We start from the raw sequence: 19,304 nt of genomic DNA, 5'->3' as shown, positions 1-19,304 counted from the left end.
TGGGGAGCGTTTCCTCAATATTTTCATCCGACAAGTTGTCAGCTCTGACATCTTTCCATGATTTTGATTGGCTGAGAAGCACTGTAACTATGGAAACTGTCGGATAAAATGGGACTTGTCGGATAAAACGTCTGACATGTCCTTTCATGAAATGCTCCCCAGGAGTCGACTTTGCATAACGAGGGTGACACGGGACTGGGGTAGATTGTCGTCTCAATAGTAATCGTAATAATATTTGGAAACAGAAAGTACTCACTTACCACGATTATATGGATGAAGGTCTATCGTTACACACAAATCCTGACATCGAGGCACAGACTGGAACCTCGAACAAAAAACCCACTCAAATATAACCTCGGTCTCGACCAGCTATTTTTCTTTCTTTTTTGAAAGGAGAGGTATCGCGACAGAACTTTTCGTGTTTTTTTTTTGAGGTTCCAGTCTGTGCCTCGATGTCGGGATTTGGGTGTCACGATAGACCTTCATCCATATAATCGTGGTGAGTAATTTCTGTTTCCAAATATTATTAAGATTGCTATTGAGACCCCAATCTACCCAAGTGTCTCCCTCGTTTTGCACGGTCGACTCCTGGGCTCGCGGGCCGGAGCTCCCTCGATTAACATTATCCATCTGCTCTGTTTGTTACCCACCCCTACCTCTTTCCTCACTCATATAACCCCTCCCCCTTCGTACACAATTTGCTATATCGTTCTTCTCGTTTTCTTGATCCCTTTCACTCATCAATCTTTATTCATTTATATACATGTACTCATTTCCGATCCAGTTAAGTATAAATGCATATCACCTCCATAACATACAGGTAAGTATGCATTGCGCTGCACGCGTACTCGATAAAACGCCCTTGAATAAAAAAGCAAACAAAGAAAGCATAACATGTTCTAACTGCACGCAATGCAAGTTATTCAAATTTCATTTGTTTTATTACCACATATTAAACAGTACTATCTCATACAACAAGAAAATAAGTGAAATATCAAACTTCGATGCACTACATGTATATCATTAAAATAATAGAAACTTGGGAACGCTTCATCGTCGTGAAATGACTAGAGAGTTTTCGCATTTACTACGGAGCTGCCCTCTAAAGCGCACCAGTTCCTTTGAAAGTGCAAGTAAGATCACAATGGAGAGCTGAGATGCTTTTTTTTTAAGTTGGCGGACCGGCGTTATCAGAAGGTTTGCACCGGACGAACAATTGCAAATATATCGTTGTTCAGAGTCAAGACACCACGCTGCTGTTCCCGGTCCACCAACTTTCGATATAAGCTCTCTATTGAGATTTGACTTGCATTTCCAAATGTCGATGAATATTGATGCGTTGTGGTCCATGGTTGTAGAGAGCGGCTCCGTAGTAAGTGCGAAAACTCTCTACTCTCAGTAATGAGCACAATGTAGGGATAATTAATTTGTTCACAAATTTTCGGCATTACTCCTATTTGTTTAAGATCAGTATGCTCGATCTCTAATGAAAATCATAAGATCATAAGTCAGAAAAAATTGGAACCAGTGGGATTCGAACCTGCCATCTACTGCTTGCCGGGCAGCGACTCAACCACCAGGCTATTCTGGTTCACGGCTAAACCACGATGAACTGGAATACGAATCCCCCCGATCCTCTTCTTTCTGACTCATTAATATTTAAATGCCGTCCGCCGTGGACAATAGATAGTACATTAAGAGGCTTTTTTATAGGAGGAAATTACAATTTGTTAACAAATTTTCGGCATTACTCCTATTTGTTAAAGATCATTATGCTCGATCTGTAATGAAAATCATAAGATCATAAGTCAGAAAAAATAATTTCCTCCTATAAAAAAGCCTCTTAATGTACAATGTAAGGATAGTATGAGATATCATCACAGAATCATATATGATATATGCGAGGGAGCGTAGCGACTAAGCAAGAATTAATCTTTAGCAATCAGCATACGTGGTGTAAAAACATGACATATACACTTTTATGCACGACATTAAAGTGATTAGGTAGGAAATCATTGTGTGATTTATAAACTATATACAGCGAGAGAGAGAGAGGGGGGGGGAGGATGGAGTAACTAGTGAGTTAGAAGAAGGTTGGAGAAAGAAAGAATGCAATATCGGTTCCCTTACAGCAATATAAACTACATTGTGTGACATCAATTGCCTTTGAATTACCTTTCTTGTCAATGAGTGAATACTAGTCTGCTGAAACATGTATCAATATAGGCTAATTATAGATATTATATAAAATTCTTGATGAATTATTTAAATAAAGAAAAAAAGAAAGTGAGTTACAACAAATTCAAGTCAATATTTGAAGTATACTCTGAATGCAAACGAGCTCATCTAGTCCCGAATCACACTTCTCTCATAGCATGTATAGTGAGACGAGAGACCAGTCGGTTTGGAGTGGGATTGACATCTTTTGAGAGTGCATCATAGCTCCTTTTGGAGTGAAAATGACTAATCATACACTGTTCACTCTGACTAGAAGCAGCTATAATGCACTCTCAAAAGATTTAAATGAGTGGCCCCTCGTCTCACCAGATTAGCCATTTTGCATTTAAGTAAGTTTTAAGTAGCAATGCTGTGTTTCCAACATTATAGTATCGTCCAGAAGTTATACTTTTGACAACGTAAAAAGCTATTAATTATGAGTTGTGAACCATTCCCCATTAATTTAAGAATACATCCACGTGACGCAACTCCCTGATTTAGGTGCACACAACCTTCCGATCGGGTAGCCATTTTCCTTGAACACATCTCTGCGTGGTTGGTCCAACCAATACCTTTCCAGTAGGACAAGAGTTTTGAATGACGGCGTTGAATCGGGAAATCTTCGCATCTCCTTCAACGCTCATCTTCCGTAGTGGGCGTGACTCGACCAATGCGTCATGGGCTGGGAGCTGGCAGTTCTCTGTAATATGAAAACATATAGATGTGGAATACATTGAGCATTTCATTTTCTGCATCCAAAAAGAAGTACACCAAATTGTGTACCTGGAAAGAGTGCCCTCTCACCGACACCATCTTGATTTTTTTTTGTTTTGCTTAACAACACCTCCCCCAAAAAAAAATTAGATAAAAAAAAATCCAGAACTTTTATGCCATTGATCCTTTCCCCCCGACGACATTTCCGTGGGAAAGTCAAATTCATAGTGTAGTATTTTGTATTTCGCCTTATTAAAACTTTCTTGTTGAAAATCTGAAATCAAAGAATACGCTATTAAAATAAAGGAGTTTGCAAAGTTTTAATAAATCTAGCAAGGATAAATTATTAAAAACTTTTAATTCACTGTTTATAGATGAATGGTAAATTATCTCATAAAACAAATGTCCTGTGAAAGATCAGATGCAGTAAGATATTTGAATTGTTAAAAATATTAAATAATGCCCCATGCGTTTCTTTGCTTCCTATACTCCTATCAACTGGTGAAATCCAAGTTCTTATGCGTAAATTGGGACGAAAGAAAATGTTTGATTACAAATCTTCTTAATTATGTTCATATACAAGTATTAGTTTTAAAAGGAGGGGTGTTCGAAGGGCTATCACTAAATTAGGTTACATCACCGCACGTATACGGTGCAATATAGGTCATTGAAGTTAATTCATTTTTCAGAAAGGAGCAATCACATCTTGATATAACAGTCACAAATTACAAGATTATAGATTATAGATACTATTTAATTTTCAATAAAAGGTATACAAATGTTTAACGTATTCCTGTTTCTCCCTTTTCACCCAATCATTTATTCCAAATCTTACCACGGCACATCATCTTTGTAGGGTCTGGTGTCCACTTGCCGTTCTCCTCACAATAGGTAACGTTTGTTCCTATAGCTGTATACCTGACGTCATCAGAACATGATAAAATCACTTCGTCGTTGGTGGCGTAGGTTTGCCGATTTGGAGAAAGTTTGATGACCTTTGGATCCGATACAAGAGGAGGTGTACAATCTGGTTGGGTCAATTTGAAAATAAAGAGAGAAAAGAATATTACTATTAATGTGATTTTTTGTCATTGAAAGTGTGGTAAACAGAGCTCGATGACAGTGACGTGACTCAAGTCGATGTTTAGCGTGATGTAATGATGATGATGATAATAATATAATTAATAATAATAATGACATTAATAATAATGATTATGATAATAATTATGATACTTAGAAAATCATGATATCAATAAAATACTACTATTACTACTACTATTACTACTACACTTATAATACTGTGCTGCTAATATTAGGCCTACTATTAATGATAATAAAATCTCATGTTTTGCAAGTAAAAAAAAATCCCGATAATGTTTCATGCTCGAAATCATCGTAGGAAAATAATCAGTAATTGGTCCTAGCACAATGTATACTTGTGATAGAAAAAATGAAAGCGATATGCACCGTAGCAAAGATGGCAATTGACAAGATGATTAATATGGAGAAACAAACCACTTACGATTGCATGAAGGCGTTGTTGCAGGTACCCATAATCCATTTTCACATGTTGCTTCATTTGGTCCCACGAGGTTGGCACTGTTTCCCTCCGCGCATGCGTACTGAATTACATCCTCATGATTGTACACAGGTTGCGTTGATTCCGGGTCACGTCCAAACGGAAAATGCACCACATTTGGTCCTACGGCAGGTTCAGCACAATTGGCTTCATTTTGGAAGAAAAAGAAATACAAATACAACCTAAAAAATAGAGGGAATGGGTTCATTGACGGCACTTCCTTTTGCGCGTTCAAATTTGCTGACCTAAGAAAGCACTGAGAGTACATCTAATGTTGCATACTGGGGTTATGAAAAGGTGACATTCTTAGAGACGATGGCAGGTGGATACGTAACAAGGCTTCCATTGGCAAAAAACCTTCTTCTCTGGGTAATGCATAATACGTTGTACATATCCTAATCGTAGGCCAATGAATTTGAAACATAACTTCTTTGTGACCTATGTATTGTAGCCCATCTCTATTTATACTTAGTCTACTATTATGCTTGCTAGGCGGAGGTAGACATGAAAACATTTAACAAGTGGAATGCCTCTGGCCGTCTCACCTGCATCACGCAGTTAAATATAGCAGCAGTGCTGACTTTGAAAACTACTCTAACTCGCACAAGATGTTCAGTGATACTTGATTACTCTTATGTACAAGTTTCATGAATCAGATCCATAAACTTTCAAAGTTATGATGGTAATTCAACAGATACACCCAATTCGGCCAAAGTTCATTGACCTTTGACCTTGGTCATGTGACCTGAAATGCGCACAGGATGTTCAGTGATACTTGATTACTCTAATGTCCAAGTTTAACGAACTAGACCAATAAACTTTCAAAGTTATGATGGTAATTCAACAGATTTCCCCGATTCGGCCAAAGTTCATTGACCCTAAATGACCTTTGACCTTGATCATGTGACCTGAAACTCGAACAAAATGTTCAGTGATACTTGATTACTCTTATGTACAAGTTTCATGAATCAGACCCATAAACTTTCAAAGTTATGATGGTAATTCAACAGATACACCCAATTCGGCCAAAGTTCATTGACCTTTGACCTTGGTCATGTGACCTGAAACGCGCACAGGATGTTCAGTGATACTTGATTACTCTAATGTCCAAGTTTAACGAACTAGACCAATAAACTTTCAAAGTTATGATGGTAATTCAACAGATACCCCCGATTCGGCCAAAGTTCATTGACCCTAAATGACCTTTCACCTTAATCATGAGACCTGAAACTTGCACAAAATTTTCAGTGATGCTTGATTACTATTATGTCTAAGTTTCATGAATCAGATCCATAAAATTTCAAAGTTATGATGGGAATTCAATAGATATCCCCAATTCGGCCAAAGTTCATTGACCCTAAATGACCTTTGACCTTGGTCATGTGACGTGAAACTCATGCAGGATGTTCAGTGATACTTGATTAACCTTATGTCCAGGTTTCATGAACTAGGTCCATATATTTTCTAAGTTATGACGTCATTTCAAAAACTTAACCTCAGGTTAAGATTTCGATGTTGAATCCTCCAACATGGTCTAAGTTCATTGACCCTAAATGACCTTTGACCTTGGTCATGTGACATGAAACTCTAATAGGATGTTCAGTAATACTTGATTAATCTTATGGCCAAGTTTTATTAACTAGGTCCATATACTTTCTAAGTTATGACGTCATTTCAAAAACTTAACCTCAGGTTAAGATTTGATGTTGACGCCGCCACCGCCGCCGCCGTCGCCGTCGGAAAAGCGGCGCCTATAGTCTCACTTTGCTTCGCAGGTGAGACAAAAATCCAACAAACAGAAAATAATATCAGAAAATAAAGAGGCTGAACATTATGAAACATATTTAAAACATGTGAAGAACTATCTCCAAGCCTGAAAAATTACGGGCCAAGTGTTGATGGAAACCCAGTCGAATGTTCCGGGCTGATATTTACCTGAATAAAAAGAGTAAAATTCACAAAGCAAAACGCTGAAAATCTCATCAAAATCGGATGACAAATAACGACGTCATTGAAATTCAAAGATTCGCATTCTTCCGGTTAAACAGTTCTCGACATGTCTTCATGAATATTCCTAAGGTGGGCTGATAATAACACATTACCACTTTCCATTTATTTATGTTATTGCATGAAATCATAATTGTTTCATTTTTCATAAAATAATTTTTAAATGATGTGTCTCCATTATTATGATATAAGTTTCAGCAAGAAATAACTAATGCACTTAATCAGTTATCAATCCAATTGTTCTTTGTTCTTTGTAGAAAATTTGTAATAGACCTATAGAATTTCAGATGAAGAAATACAAATGAACAAGTGTGGATATGACATCACTATTCCACCTAATGAACATTCATGAAGACATGGCTAGAACTGATTCACCGGAAGAATGCAAATCTTTAGAATTCAATAACTTCGCTATTCGTGTACTTTATCCGATTTTCATCAAATTTTTAGCATTTTTATTTGTCAATTTTACTCTATTTTTTGAAATGTAAATCTATTCAGCTCGGAGCATCCCTTCAAGGCACTCCTATTGTTGATTTAGATTTTGCAGGGTTTAACAAACTCATTCATTGGCGTGATCAGAGGGGTGTTTCATGAAAGTTGTCAGCACTGACTAAAATATCTGTGCTGACAATTTCAGTGAAATCCTTGGTTTTGATTGGCTGTGAGGCACTTGCCTCTGACTGTTACTATGGTAACCGTCGGAGAGAGCCAACTTGTCAGCGCTGACAACTTTCATGAAACGCTCCTCAGATCATCTATTATCGACCTGGTGGGTGTTTCATGTGCTGACTAAATTGTCAGTGCTGACAATTTCAGTGAAATCCTTGGTTTTGATTGGCTGAAAGGCACTGGCCCCTGACTGTTACACTGCTAGAAAATTTATCCATAAAATAAAAGAAGTTCCTGCAGCAGAGTCTCGAGATCATCTGTAATCTTATTGAATTGCGTAATCTTACAGGAATTTGGTATTTGGTGTATGGAATCTTACAAATTTCCTTGAATAAAACACCCTTTTCCCCTTTTTTTAACAGACCAGTTATGTTAAATTGCAGAAAAATTCCTGTTTTATGAATTTACAGAATGATTCTGTTATTGCTTTCTGCAAAATCTTCTGTTTATTTTCTGTAAAATCACGGGTTTTTTAACAGTGTGTACTATGGTAACTGTTGGAGAAAGACAGCTTGTCAGCGCTGACAACTTTCATGAAACGGTCCCCTGTACTTTCCTTACCCAAGCACAAAGCATTATCTGGACTTGGGTCCCATACACCAGCTTCAACACAGTATGAGTATTGACTTCCAACATGACTGTATCCATCATCACATGATAATGTGATTTTCGACCAAAGCGGGTAAGATGTTTCGCTGGGAGAGGTGAGGACGTTGGGTAACGTTTCTGGTGGTCCACATTCTGAAAAAATATTAGGAGGTGAAAAGTTACATTTTATCCTTTCCACATTTTACAGGAACTTGAAAAGGAAACGGGTAACCACGAACACAAGTTTCTACTACATAGGTGCTGTGCTAGTGTATTTCTATTTTAACATGTTTAAGAAGAGGCCGGGGGAGAGGGTAGAGGCTGCACGCCAACCTAAACTTTATGTTTCATATATCTCTCAACGTATCTAACTTAAAAATCTAGAGATCTCTGCTGCTACTACTACTACTACGTCTGAAATGACTAATTATACTATTAAACAAATTCGTTCATTCCATTGCAACCTGTCATATTAATACCAATAAGTTGTCATGAAATGGTTTATATCAAGTTTGCCGTCGAAACATTGGGATACCGTTGATTCAACTTTACCAGTTAAAATGTTGTCAGGGACCTTCCAGGTAAGATCATATTTGTTCATGGACCCGGGTCCAATGTTAATTGTTTTAAAAGGGAATTGAATTTTAATGAGAAGAGAAAACATTTCTTTCATGGGCAAATAACACAAACGATGTGAATTAAGAAGAATTATGAAAATCTTTAATAAACAAATACAAAAATAATCATGTTGCAACACAAATATTATATCATTGCAATTATTCAGGCGAACTGCTTTCTTCCTGCATGTCCTGTGACATGTGGTAGACATTTTCGTTAAAGAACAAAAACTTGATTTGAATAAAAAGAGAAAAATTCAACAAGCATAACACTGAAAATTTCATCAAAATCGGATGTAAAATAAGAAAGTTATGACATTTTAAAGTTTCGCCTCATTTCACAAAACAGTTATATGCACATCTCGGTCGGTATGCAAATGAGGGAACTGATGACATCACTCACTCACTATTTCTTTTGTATTTTATTATATGAAATATGAAATATTTTGATTTTCTCGTCATTGTCATGAGAAATGAAGTTTCATACCTCCCTGAACACCTGGAATTTCATTATTTTAACATTTTGTGCTTCAGGCAAGGGGGTCCTAATCATCAAATTCGTAAAAAATGAAATATTGTATAATTCAAACAATAAAAAACAAAAGAAATAGTGAGTGAGTGACATCATCGACTCTCTCATTTGGATGTAACTGGCTCGTTCATGTAACTATTTTGTTAAAAATAAGCGAAACTTTGAAATGTCATAACTTTCTTATTTTACATCCGATTTTGATGAAATTTTCAGCATTGTGCTAGTTTTCCTCTATTGATTCAAATCAACATCTTTCTGGGGTGGACTTGACCTTTAAGTTTACATTGATTATGTGTAAGATAAGATTATGTGTGATAAGATGTTACTTCTGTACTACGCCAAATAATTTCACCTTATTCCATCCAATTCTGTCCCACTCCCCTTAACAAATGTTATAAGAAAATCACACATACAGACGTGAAAAATGATGAATAAAATAGGCATCGTTTACATTGTTACCCATATGATCGCCATGACAAAAGTGTAGAAAATGAACATAGATTTGATTGGAAGCATTAAGTTGAGTGCTATTCAGACTGATATTTTAGGACAATAGTAAACAACAACCCTTTGCTCAGTATACATTGCAATTTTTAATTATCGAATATAGATTATACCAGGGTATGCAAAGACTATGAATGAAACCTGATCAAATTACATAAAAAAAACAAGAAGCCCATGTGTAAAGACATTTGCAATGCCACCATAAGCAAGCAAAATCATCACGTTTTGATCCAGTGCAGACTATATTCTACTTTTTTTTAAAGAATACAACCAGATAAAACAGATTCGTAAATTTCTTACCTGGTACAGGCGATCCCAAAGCGATTGAAAGAGTGAAGAATGCGATAAATAGATTTAGCTCCATGGTAAATGATAATTCCTGTACTATTGCATTGATATTCGCAAAATGAAATTATTGTCCACTTGATGTTTTTCCTGACTCAGAGGCAGGTCAAAGGGCGGATATAGCCGGATGCATTTTTATGTTCGTATTGATATTTGTATCGGCATAGATAATAAAAATAGAAAAAGAAACAGTATCATACTATTGAACGGGCGAGGTATTTAATGGAAAGATTAATGGTTAACGCGACTACAAACAAAACAAGGGAGAAGTTCAAAGATCAACATGGTCACCCCGACGTGTGGATTAATTGAATATTCTTGTTTGCTCTATGACGAGAAAATAGGCAAATTTACTCAACCATTACCCACCCCTTATGTGTTAGAAACAATGGAGAGACTTTGATTTCTATTTAATACGTGTCGTAAGCGTCGTAAAAATCAATACAAAAATATAAATAGATCACTGAAGGATTTGGGAACCTGAAACATATTTCTAGTGGAAAATTTTGTACATTCGCATGTGTGAATTCTTTAAAGAAAATCCCCCACCCCTCGGAAGATCATGGATCAGCCTCTGAAATAAAATGACGTACAGAGCCTATCGAAACCAAGCGGTAAAAGTATGCGAGTGAAACCTTAAACTTTCAAAACAAATGATATATGATTTTAATCATGCTGACATACCTAATACCTTTGACACGAATGACGGCAATGCATGTTGTTAAAGAAATATATATGTAACTCATTAATTTGAAAATTTATTCTAAATTATATTTCATCAATTCTATATCCGCCACTTTTTCTATCAACTCGAGGAGTATGGGTAGATTAATATCATTTAACTATCGTTTACACTTTACAGTATAATGTGGGTACGCTGAATTCGCCCCTCTAAACATTAAATCGTTAAAAGACACATACACACTGTACTTTATTATATCTTTTGTATGATCATTATTCTTTTCAAAATGCAAAGAAATGGAAAGCTATGTTTTTATTTTGTTCATTCATTTATTAAATCAATTTTAAAATCTTAAAAAGCAAAATGTCGCTATCGAAAAAAAATAAAAGCAAGTGTAGCGCTTTAAGTGGTTTTCATATTTTTTTTCAAATCTAAGGAAATGTATGATAGTCAAAACATACATTTGCAACGGACAAATATATTGTACTATATTGAAACAATTTTGGTTTGAAGAACATTAAAACTTAATTAAAAAGTCATAATGTGTAACCGATTGAATAGAAAATGATGCTCAGACAATATAAAAATCTAACGTACATGTATACGATTCAATCAGAAATTTTGGAAACAATGCCTCTCCGTTTAAACGTTTAAGATACTTGCTGTCATTCTGTTCTTCAAATTATATTGGCTATTTAACAAATTGATCAAGCTGCCTTGGCTCGTCTTGGTTAATTCATTAACCCACTGCAACAATAGTAGGTCCACGGCCCGCAAATCATTTTTTTATTTCTATTCATTTTCTAAATTTATATATCTCATTTCCAGGCAAGAAAACATGACAGCAATAAAAACATTACAAAAGAAATAAAAAAAATATGAGCACCAGCCAATGCCTGGGGATCACCTAAAAGAATTGAAAATTTTGTCGAGAGGTTCTCCACATTGGCTGGTCTCTACATGGAATAACACAAAAAAAAACCCAATTAATTTATACATGTAATTACGATACTTCTGTATAAATTAACGTTCATCGTAATATGAAGAGAGCCAAGTCCTTTGGCAGAAGAACACCGCATACATTCGTAATTCCGAAGCTTCCGTCGTTATTCCGAAGGTTCGGATATTCCGAAGGTTCGTTAGTCCGAAAACGAAATGAGGTTCGTAATTCTGAAGGTTCGTTAGTCCGAAAAGGTAATGATTAACGAACCTTATTTTGTTTTCGGATTAACGAACCTTCGGAACAACGAAACCTTATTTCGTTTTCGGACTAAAGAACCTTCGGAACATCGAACCTGATTTCGTTTTCGGATTATCGAACCTTTGGAATAACGCCACAAATGTTCGGATTAACGAACCCTTTTACGTTTTCGGATTAACGAACATCGAGGTATAGGCAATTTACGTGTTTCGGAATTACGAACCTTCGGAATAAAGAACTTTCGGAAATACGAACCTTCGGAATTACGAAGTGTAACCGAAGAACACAAATGTCATACAATTTTAGTTTACATTCATGAGAGTGAAAAAACCCAAATCAAAAGTAGTAGCCGTATACATGTACGTTTCGTTTCATATCAAATAAATTTTGCACTGTTTTTAAACATAAATAATATAACAACAGTATCGAGTCATTACGGTTGAAAACGTGACAAGGCATTATATTTTTATGTCACACATTATTACGATACAATCTATTAACAATAAAACAATATATTTCATTTCATCATTTTCATACCGTCAGGATAGTATTTAAAGCAGATACGAACCAGCTGCCTTTTCAAGTCTGGCCAGGTTTCCAACCCATAATGCAACATTCTGAGACCCAATGGAATGATATCACACTTGTTCACTACTCAACTTAGCTCTTCTGTACTTGTAAAGTTGTAAGATAACTTATTCACTGTATTGTAAACAGTTATCTCAAATGTACATTCCTTTTGATATTTGTTTGTAAATTGAACATCGTCAGCCTGCGAGCTGCCTGTTCGATGCTGTTTTTGATAAACCAGTTCAGTTCAAATCAAATGACCAGGTAGTAATGGCACAGTGAATGAAAGACTACATACAGTTCGCTTCATCTGTTAGTCTGCTCGACTGTGAACTGATGATTCAGATGCCTCATAATGCTGTATCCTCGACAGAATCTGCTGTTGACTCGTCAATTGATTCGTTAAAAGACGTGTAGTAGCCGCGATAGGCCTCCAACTAAATGAAGAACGAATGTAGAGGAAAAAATAGATGAGTGGGCAGGGAAGGAGGAATAAAACGGTAATAATTGCATCAATATTAATCATGTTTTGTAAAAATGAAAACATCAACAATGAATGATGTTAATAAAAAATAAAATATTATAGAAATAACAAAAAAATAGTACTATTAATACTACTACTACTACTACTACTACTACTACTTTTCCACTACTATTACCACTGCTACTACTACTAACACTACTAAAAATAATATAAATTATTATATTAATATGAATGTCTTTTATTACTTTCCCAAATATTAATGATCGAAGGATTCCATATACTTAATTACTTGACAATAAATATTTTACAACGTACGGTTTAGTGAGCCCAAATTGTAGTTTTTTACCTTTTCCTTTTTATCTTTTGGTACAACCATCGTATCTTCTGGGTGTGTTATCTTTCTTCTGCTTGTTTTCCTGATTACACAGAAAAGTGACACTAGCAGAATGATAATGATAGCGCCACCAGCGGCCGAAACTGCTATCAAAATCCATGTTGCTGAAAGAAATGATAATGGGCAACGAGAAATTACAACAAGTAAAGCAAAAAAAATAATTTTATACAGATATTAGACAATAAAATAAAAATAACAATAAAATAGAAATAGTCCGTGGACAAGTAAGTTCATTTTTGTTTATTTGTTATCTTGTTTTACAGGTTTCAAACTGCCTCGTTCTTATCATTTCAATACCCCATCTCTTCCTAAAACGTGTAACGGTGATTTTGTAATAGATACATGTATTTAAGTTTTGACTGAAAGCAATGCATATCTTGTGACTTTCAGCTTTTTATGATAATTTATTTTTTCTAGGGTAAAGAGATCTCTTAAACCTTACATGCTTTTAGCTAAAAGATTAACCAGGAAAAAAGTTGTTTTATGATGAATGGAAAAAAATCAGTTCTTTGCTGACTTCGGTGTTTCTCTTATAATATAAGTCAATATTACCTATAGTTGGTTGGTTACTCTTGGCCTCTTCGGTAGTCGTTGGAGTTGTAGGAGTTGTTACTTCTAAACAAATCAAAATATATTAAAAGGGAATATCAGTACAAGTCGAAATCTGACATCATTTTAACCACGACATAATCTCACTTTTCACATTTCAAAGAATATTAGCTACGTACTTCGGTCAATTTACATGATCTTTTAAATGAGTACCCCAGGGAGGACTGACTTTAAAGAACGGTTTGAATAAAATGTGACATTCTTGAAATATAATGATTGATATGCATTATACTCTGAAAGGCCTACGGAAATCGATTTCTTTCAGTGTTGACTTGGTCATAAGCAAAGATATCCAGTGAATACAAAAAAAACAGTGGAAACGTCAGAGATAGTTCTTTAAATTATTTAACGAGGAACATCGTGTGTTCGTTAAAAACACTCAAATGTACCCATTGTCATGTGAAGGGCATACATTTGATACGAGTTATCTTAGCATGTGTAAGTAATAACACCAATTAGATGAAGTGAAATACATACTTTGTTTTAGGACATACCTATCGTACACAGCAAACCAGGTGTGATAGACGTTGAAGTATAGCCTTCAATACACGTGCAATTAAAGCCATCCTCGTTCATATCAGAACATGTCGCAAACTGAGAACAATCATCTATTCCTAAAAAGCATTCGTTCGTTGCTGAATGAAAGAAAAATCAATGGCAAAAACATGATAACAGAAGTTAACATTTAATAATCAATTACGAATAAAGAAGTTTCGGTGAAAAATATTGGGGGGTCTTGGTCTAGACTCTCGTCTTTCAATCTTAGATAGATGGCGCTATACAAATGCCTAGTATTATTAATCTGAAGGACGTGGGTTCGATTCCAAGCCATGACGTGTTTTCCTTCAGCCAGAAATGTGCCAACATTGTGCTGCACTCAAGCCAGGGACCCGTTTCATAAAGCGGTCTGTAAGTTACGAATGACTTTACGCACGACTGGTAACCCTTTCTTGTGCTATAGATATTATACTATGTAGCTGACTTATGGATGAGAACATGTCCCAGTCGTTGTGCGTAACTTTACGAACAGCTTTATGAAAAACCACCCAGGTGAGGTAAAGGTACCGGCAGGAAGTAATTCCTAGAAAAGCTGAGCGCACCAGAATCGGTAGATAAACTACAAGTAGCTTAGCAGGGTTGCGCACGTAGGAGCGCCTTGAGCACATAGCAAGGTTGCTGCGCGCGCAATACAAATCCTTTATCATTAATCCTTATTGGAACTCGTTGTGAATAAATTATATATGATTCATCACTCCTAACCACCATCCCCAAAGCCATTCATTACCCTTCCAAGGGGATCGACAGTATTTGGAATGATAGTTTAAGACATGACGTTTTTAATGTCATCGTAAGCACAACTCCTTTTATTATCAAGGTTTATACACAGCAAAAACTGTGGTGTTAACCGGTGTACATAGAGGACCACACCAGTTATTCCACACCGGTGTTAAATTGGTGGTGTTAGTTTTACACCTATAGGTATATTACAACACCTTTGGTTGTTACATTTTCACTCTTTGGTGTTATGTTCAATCGTTAGGGTGTAATTTTAACACCTCAGGGTGTGGTCCTTTATTAACACCACAGTTTTTACAGTGTACAGATACAATATCAATAATATCATAAGGGGGTGTTGGGTTTAGAAATATTTATCTATTTACTTTGGATTGGATGTGCCAAGATATTCGGTGAATTATTTGTTTGAGGGTGCTATATTCTTGGCCAGGCTATTTCCGAGCAATAACTCACTCATTATCAAGATCGTTGTAATTATCCTATGCATCATGTTCATATACTTACGTTCAACAACAATGGAACTTGCGTCTAGCGTATACGAGGAGTTATTGTTGATTATGAATCTATTGGATTCCATGACATTATTAATATGATTCGACAGACTATCATTGGTGACGGGCGAGTTTTGTTCAAAGTAAACCAGAGATGTAACGATGATGCTTCCAGACTGGAAAGAGAATACTTCTGATCCAAGAAAGCTCGTCATCCCCTCAAACACGGAATTTATCTGAATGCAGACAAGATGAAAAAAATTACAACAACAATACAAATGTTGAATAATAATGATATTGATATTTACGAGGGATCGATTACATTTATATTTATTTTCGGCACATCGCAGCGAACATTCTCCTAAAATGCTCACATTTATTTTCAAATGATCGTAAATTCTATTGATTTCAAAATTACTGATATCCCACCTTACCGACTTGACAAGATCTGTTTGAAGAAGTTGAAAGGCTGAACTCTGTTTATCGCGAAGGTCGTCGGTGTAAAGAGCTTGATCATTATCGATTAAAAATATTCTGAACGTAAAGGTGAATGATCTTGTACCTGTAGAAATGATAATGAATGCAGCCTGAACAAGTGATTTCAATCCGATCATCAATTATGAAGAAATAAAAATTAGATAAGAGAGCTTGATGGATAAGCTTATAAACACCACCAATAGAGATCTTCCGCACACAGTATCAAAGAAAACAAAGAGGAGAAAGGGAATGCTGAATGAAGACAAATGGCTCCTTATTAATACCATTAATAATTTGAAATAATATTTTGTTTCATATTCTAAACACCATGAAATATCATTGCATTTGCTTCTTCTAAACTACATATAACTTCCCCTCCCGACAATCACCTGAACATTGATAGTTGACGTGCGTTCGGTAGGTACTAGGTCGGCATTCACATCGTCCGTCTACGCAGGTCTCCGTTTCTTGATTACAGCTCTCACATGGCTCTGAAATGTGATGTTTAATTATTATGTCATAAGTTATTTTATTAGGCCAGCATAACCATGATGAGAATACTATAATCTTCATAATGTTAAACGTCAAAGGGAAATCCATGCACGAACATAATGCAGGAATTGTGAAGGGTATTGTGGGAACCTATGCATTATTGATTCGATGTCAGACGTATTGGAAGGACGTTATCGATTTGCAGTAAAGACAATTTCATTCATAATTTGACAACAACTTTATGTCATATGCCTACTCTACAACAAGAATAAATATTTACACAATGTAATAAGAATGTGTATGGTTCAAATTTGATTTGAATATGTTTGTAAACACATACCCTTGGTACGCGTGTGAGTGGTAGGATTCTGTTCCGTTGCTTCAGTTGTGATTGTTGACACATGAGCATCTTCGGTTTGGGTTGTGTGAACTGATATACTCGTAATCTCAAGGGACGCTCCTTCCGAGTAGGTGGTAGACTCGTCAGTCGCCACTCTTTGATATGTAGTTTCTGTAAAGGCATTTCCTGTCACATGTATACCAGACGATGTTTCCAATGATTCGGTATAATCACTGGAAAGACCATCTGTTAAGAGACCACGAGTTTCCAGAAACGTCGTAGATTTCACGGCGCCACTGGTTATAGGCGTTGTGTATATCGTCTCTGCGTAGGTTAGCGTTGGAACAGATGGGGAATCAGTAATAGATGTTGTAGTGGAAGACTCTGACGGGGTATGCCCTATCGTAGTTTCCATCGTTAAAGCAAATGTAGGGGAAGTTATAAGGGCTGAGGATCCTGTTGTAGTGTACTCGCCTACTGTCTGGTCTGTCTCGGTGGTGCCAAAATCTGAAAACGAATGGTCGGTGCTTGATGGTTCCGATGTTTTTATTGAGACAGTCATATCTGACGTCACGTATTCTTCTGAAAATGACTTTCTGGTCGTTGGATGCATATCGTCTGCAGTTGTTGTTATCATGAGGGTCGTAAGATCATTTATTGGCTTTGATGTTGATGAATCTGTCGTACTGTCATCATTTATGGTCAAGGCCTGCGAGGAAAAATCCTCTTCTGTTTGAAATACCCCTTCAGTGCTCTTCCAGGTAGATACGTCTTGTAGTTTAGTCGTTGCTTTATCTGTGAGAGGATTTAGCGTGGAAACTGTCCCAGAGGATAATGCATCAGAACTGTATTCTGTTGAAGTTATAGTCCTTAAGGTTGTCGTTTCATCTGTTATCATGTTTATTGGAGTTGCGGTACTCGAAAATGGAAAATCATTACCTGTTATTTTATCACTGATTTGACTGGTCCCAAGTTTTTCAGAAGACCTGCTCGCAAATGTTTCAGTTTCAAAAACAGCCCCCTCTGTTGATGCTGTCCTTGAAAAAATGGATAATTCTGATGTTGAGTGTTCGTCTGAAGTAAAACTATCTTGAACAGTTGTGGCAGTATTATCACTCATTTTTATAGTGGACGTCATATCATCGGTATCAACAGTTACCTGGTTCTTTGTTACCGTCCTGGCTGAATCGGTTTGAAAGGCTTCATCCGTATGATAACCGATAGTAAACGGTAGGGATGAGTATTCTGTACTAAGTAGATTCACCGTTGTCGTTTCGTCTGCACCAAGATCTCTCCTAGTTGTGATTATCGATTCTTTATTTTCGGTAGTTTCTTCGAAATCAGTAACCATGTAGGTAGAGGTTGATGTCACACCTATATCGTAATTTGTAAGTGTTGGGGAGGTTCTCCAAACTGGTGTCTGTTGGGTAGTAAGTTGATCGTCAGGGATCGAATCAAAGGTAGTTTGTGGATCAGTTTCCAAAACGGTCCCTGCGACTGTGGATTGGCTTGATGTTGACTCAAATCCAGGCAATGTAGTTAAATATCGTACAGTTTGTTCAATGTCAAATGTCGTGACCCCTTCATCCGTGCTGGCTATAGTTACATCAACAAGTGTGTATATCCCCTGTGTAGCTCCAGTGTCTTCTGATGTAGAGAATGATGGCACATGCTGTGCACTAGTACTCATTAGGTATTTCCCATCAGAGGTTGTATCTGAAGAGATGGGGGTAGCAGTCACAGGCTGATTAGGCTCGCTGACATCGGAAGTTCTTGAAGGCACGTCTATATATTCTGATGTAAAGGAAATTGTACTGCCTGATCTTGAGTTTCCATTTGTAGGATTTACATCGGTGGGTTTCAGATCCATTGTATTGCTATTTACTGAAGTCGCTGGTGATGTAAATGTTCCATCATTGGTCAATACAATACCACTTGAAATCAATTCAGACGAGGTCATTTCTGCTGCTTTTGTTGCAAATGGTGAAGATAGGGCCTCGGTTTTGTCATATCCAACTGTATTGTATGACCCAGCATCTTCTGAAGAAGTAGATGAGACAGCAGAAGTAGTAGCATCTGATGAATATGAGGTTGTAAAAATAGATTCTTGTGAAGTCGGCCTCTGTTGCGGGGAAACGGTGACATGTGGTTCTAAAGTCTCATAAGCCGTAGAACTGAGGCTTGTGGTTGACAAAGATGGATCGACAGGCATTTCACTCCGATATGTTGTCTGTGTTATTTGTGTAGTATCGCCTATCATGTCTGTTGAGATCATGTGCGTTACATCTGTAGTATCCGTTACTGTATCTGATGAGATCTTCTGTGTTATTTCTATGGTATCGGTTGTTTGGTGTATTGATGTTATTTGTGTAATGCCTGTGCTCTCTGCTATCCTGTCCATTAATGTCGTCTTTAGCACTTCTGTGGTATCAACCATTTGACTTGCTGATGTTGTATGTTCCATATTTGTGTGATCAGTTATCTTGTTTGTTA

At 36.5% G+C, this 19,304-nt stretch overlaps 2 protein-coding genes across 2 annotated transcripts; both read right to left on the bottom strand.

Annotated features, from left to right (window-relative positions):
• Positions 1-1,861: 1,861 nt before the first annotated feature.
• On the bottom strand, positions 1,862-9,989 carry LOC121427565 (sushi, von Willebrand factor type A, EGF and pentraxin domain-containing protein 1-like). The gene is made up of 5 exons (XM_041624019.1): positions 9,731-9,989; positions 7,751-7,930; positions 4,454-4,657; positions 3,767-3,958; positions 1,862-2,917 (listed from the first exon to the last, which is right to left on the bottom strand). The coding sequence occupies exons 1-5, from the start codon at positions 9,792-9,794 to the stop codon at positions 2,715-2,717; spliced, it is 843 nt and encodes a 280-aa protein (XP_041479953.1). The 5' UTR covers positions 9,795-9,989; the 3' UTR covers positions 1,862-2,714.
• A 2,087-nt stretch (positions 9,990-12,076) lies between these two features.
• On the bottom strand, positions 12,077-18,328 carry LOC121427779 (mucin-5AC-like). The gene is made up of 8 exons (XM_041624338.1): positions 16,812-18,328; positions 16,369-16,470; positions 15,937-16,064; positions 15,516-15,738; positions 14,210-14,350; positions 13,659-13,721; positions 13,059-13,210; positions 12,077-12,665 (listed from the first exon to the last, which is right to left on the bottom strand). Exons 1-8 carry the CDS (start codon positions 18,160-18,162, stop codon positions 12,579-12,581), a joined length of 2,247 nt encoding a protein of 748 aa, XP_041480272.1. The 5' UTR covers positions 18,163-18,328; the 3' UTR covers positions 12,077-12,578.
• Between the last annotated feature and the right edge of the window lie 976 nt (positions 18,329-19,304).

The sequence above is a fragment of the Lytechinus variegatus genome, chromosome 14 (assembly GCF_018143015.1).
Source record: "Lytechinus variegatus isolate NC3 chromosome 14, Lvar_3.0, whole genome shotgun sequence".
Taxonomy (NCBI): Eukaryota; Metazoa; Echinodermata; class Echinoidea; order Temnopleuroida; family Toxopneustidae; genus Lytechinus; species Lytechinus variegatus.
The sequence above is the reverse complement of the archived record's forward strand: the minus strand, read 5'-3'. Positions and strand labels throughout refer to the sequence as shown.